Source organism: Citrus clementina, unplaced genomic scaffold, assembly GCF_000493195.1.
Source record: "Citrus clementina cultivar Clemenules unplaced genomic scaffold, Citrus_clementina_v1.0 scaffold_4, whole genome shotgun sequence".
NCBI lineage: Eukaryota > Viridiplantae > Streptophyta > Magnoliopsida > Sapindales > Rutaceae > Citrus > Citrus x clementina.
The window spans coordinates 13,914,136-13,916,883 of NW_006262274.1; the positions used below are offsets into that span (position 1 = coordinate 13,914,136).

At 34.9% G+C, this 2,748-nt stretch overlaps 1 protein-coding gene across 1 annotated transcript in view; it reads right to left on the minus strand.

The window, feature by feature from the left end:
* Window positions 1–2,748, minus strand: part of LOC18043471 (ATP-dependent Clp protease ATP-binding subunit ClpA homolog CD4B, chloroplastic) — a 7,550-nt gene that overhangs the window by 3,213 nt on the left and 1,589 nt on the right. Inside the window, 5 exon segments of the mRNA XM_006436879.2 lie at window positions 136–351; window positions 1,441–1,626; window positions 1,709–1,831; window positions 1,977–2,092; window positions 2,712–2,748. The exon segment at window positions 2,712–2,748 is cut by the window's right edge and continues 34 nt beyond it. Coding sequence (XP_006436942.2) covers window positions 136–351; window positions 1,441–1,626; window positions 1,709–1,831; window positions 1,977–2,092; window positions 2,712–2,748 — 678 coding nt within the window.

Here is a 2,748-nt window from a genome sequence, read left to right on the forward strand (position 1 = left end):
CTGAAATCAGTACAACCCCGCACAAGTTTTGCCAACTTTGTTTCACGTTTTATTTTCTTTTCCATTTTCTGTTTTTGGTATTATCTGCGTTAAACAGTAAAAGGGAAATGAATTGTATGTATGTTGTACGGTTACCTGTAACTCTCCTCGGGCAAGAGATGGCTTCAGGATGTTAGCAGCATCAATAGCCCCTTCTGCTGCTCCTGCGCCGATTAAAGTGTGCACCTCATCAATGAATAGAATTATTTCATCACTCTGTTTGATTTCCTCCATTAGTTTCTTCAATCTTTCTTCAAACTCTCCACGATATTTTGTTCCCGCAACAAGAAGACCCATATCCAGGGTAATAACCTAGAGAACACATAAGAAAAACAAACATATATTTAGTTATGGAAATCCCCAATATCTAGCAATTTATCATATCCCAATGCAACAACCAGAGCATCAAACAGTGTAAAAATTTGAATTTCAGGACATAAAATTATGATAAATGGTCACCACATCCTTCATTTAGTGGCAACCACCTAGCCTCAGGTTACAGCATTCTATGAGAAATTATAAATTCACGCTGCACCTAATGAAGAAGCGTCAAAGGCCAGTTTAAAGTTTTGCAGCAGAAATCTTACATCTTTTTTACAGGATACACATGGTTACATTCATCCAATAACTCTGGTGCATTTGAATACAAATCAAGCAATCACCAGCAGATAAAGTATTCTCTCTTCAAAATGAATATCAAATATTTAGAACAAGAGTCGAATCCATCGACAAATATATTGTGCAGAAAAAACATCTACATGACATGAGTACACATCTAAATTAACTCAAAAGGTTTTTCATATCATTTAAATGTTCACACACCAAATCAATATAACTACATAAATATGTAAAGCTGCAAACAGAATTGAAGTTGAAATAAAATGCTTCATATCATCTTCTTGTGCAACATGCCTAATTATATATTCATTTATGATACGAACAGTTTTTTTTTTTTAATTCACACTAACGATACACATTTTTCCAAGTAATAAATGCAAAATTTTAAATGACAAAAAAAAATCAAATTCCCATCACCAGATCCACAAGCTGTCATATGAAAGATTGGCCTTCGGAATAAATGAAGTATCCATGTCAAGTAGACGACTGACTATTATTCAAAAGCTTCTGAATGACACTTAACCAGCCATCTTTAAATCTCAGAGAGAGAGCTTATGGTATAACTTTCAATTAGTTAAAAAAATGCAAAAAAAGAAAAAGCAACTTTTTTAATGCAAAGAGTTCACATATATACATACAGACCAGTACAGCTCAAAGTTGGCAAATGCTCCTATTAAATTCTTCAAAAACGAGGTAAGGAAGTTCTTTCATCCTCGATTATAAGATTCAAAATGTTAATGTACCCATGTTAAATAGCTAACAACTATATCTGATTATACCAACCTTCTTTCCTTCAATGGTATCAGGAACATCACCACTTGCAATCCGTTGAGCAAGGCCTTCTGCAATTGCTGTTTTACCCACACCAGGTTCTCCAATAAGACATGGATTATTCTTAGTTCGACGGCCCAAAATTTGGACAACACGCTCTATTTGTGGCTGTCTCCCAACAACAGGATCCAATTTTCCCTGAAACGAGAAGAAACTAAACTTAGAAAAATGCCTCAAAAACTAAGTAGCAAATTTTGCAATGTACGTCACCGCATATTACCTCCTCTGCTAGCTTAGTCAAATTTGTTCCATACTCCTCCAGTGTTGGCATCTTGTTGCCACTGCTTCCTCCTCCAACACCAGCGCCAACAGCTTCTGTGCTCTCACCAACCATACGAATAACCTGTTCACTCCAACAAAAGCTTTGCCTATTTATATCTTTTACTAAGAATATCAAATCAATTTTTTATTTAACAAAGCTAGCAATGAAACAGGTCTCAAGGAAAGAAAATCAGATCGGAACACAAATGATAAGAACTGTTGCTTGCCTGTGTGCGGATGTTACTAGGGTCAGCACCTAAATTCTCAAGAACACGAGCTGCTACACCTTCCCCTTCACGAAGAAGCCCAAGGAGAAGATGCTCGGACCCAATATAATTATGGCCTGAAATTTCAAGTAAGTATACATTTTTCAGATGACAATTAGATGTGTTTCCTAGTCAGAAAATGAAAATAATATATTTCAAGAAGCTAACACTTGCTTTTAAAAATCAGAAACAAAGGTCATATGAATTGGATGCTACAAAAGTAACAATGTAACAAAAAAAAAATTGCTTTAATTTATATTTTCTTTAGTTCAGTAGAATCAAATGGAAAACCAATTCTAGATCTAATAAAGTCAATAACAAATTAGATAATTAATTCAAGGTTAAAGAATCAACTTAAACAACTTTTCTCTATGATTTTTTAACATTTCATCACATATATAAACTTTTGTGAGTTTCTGAGATTGAAATTTGAGAGAATTTGGCTTCAAGAACTTGGAAATCAAAGTGATACATATGTAGAAGGATTAAGCCCAAAATATGGCCAATAACAAATGACCCGAAGCAAAGGTTCCAACGGATAATATATCAAAAATTAAAGCACCTGATACGCTCAATCACGCAGTTAAGAGACAGGCCAACAGAATTTAAAACAGTAATCCTATAGTGAAATCCAAAAAGATCCTAGTTCCTAAAACATAAGGCATTGCTAAACTGGAAAGGAGAAGGTTATGATACCCAGCTGGCGGGCTTCCTCCAGAGAAAGCTCCAAGAC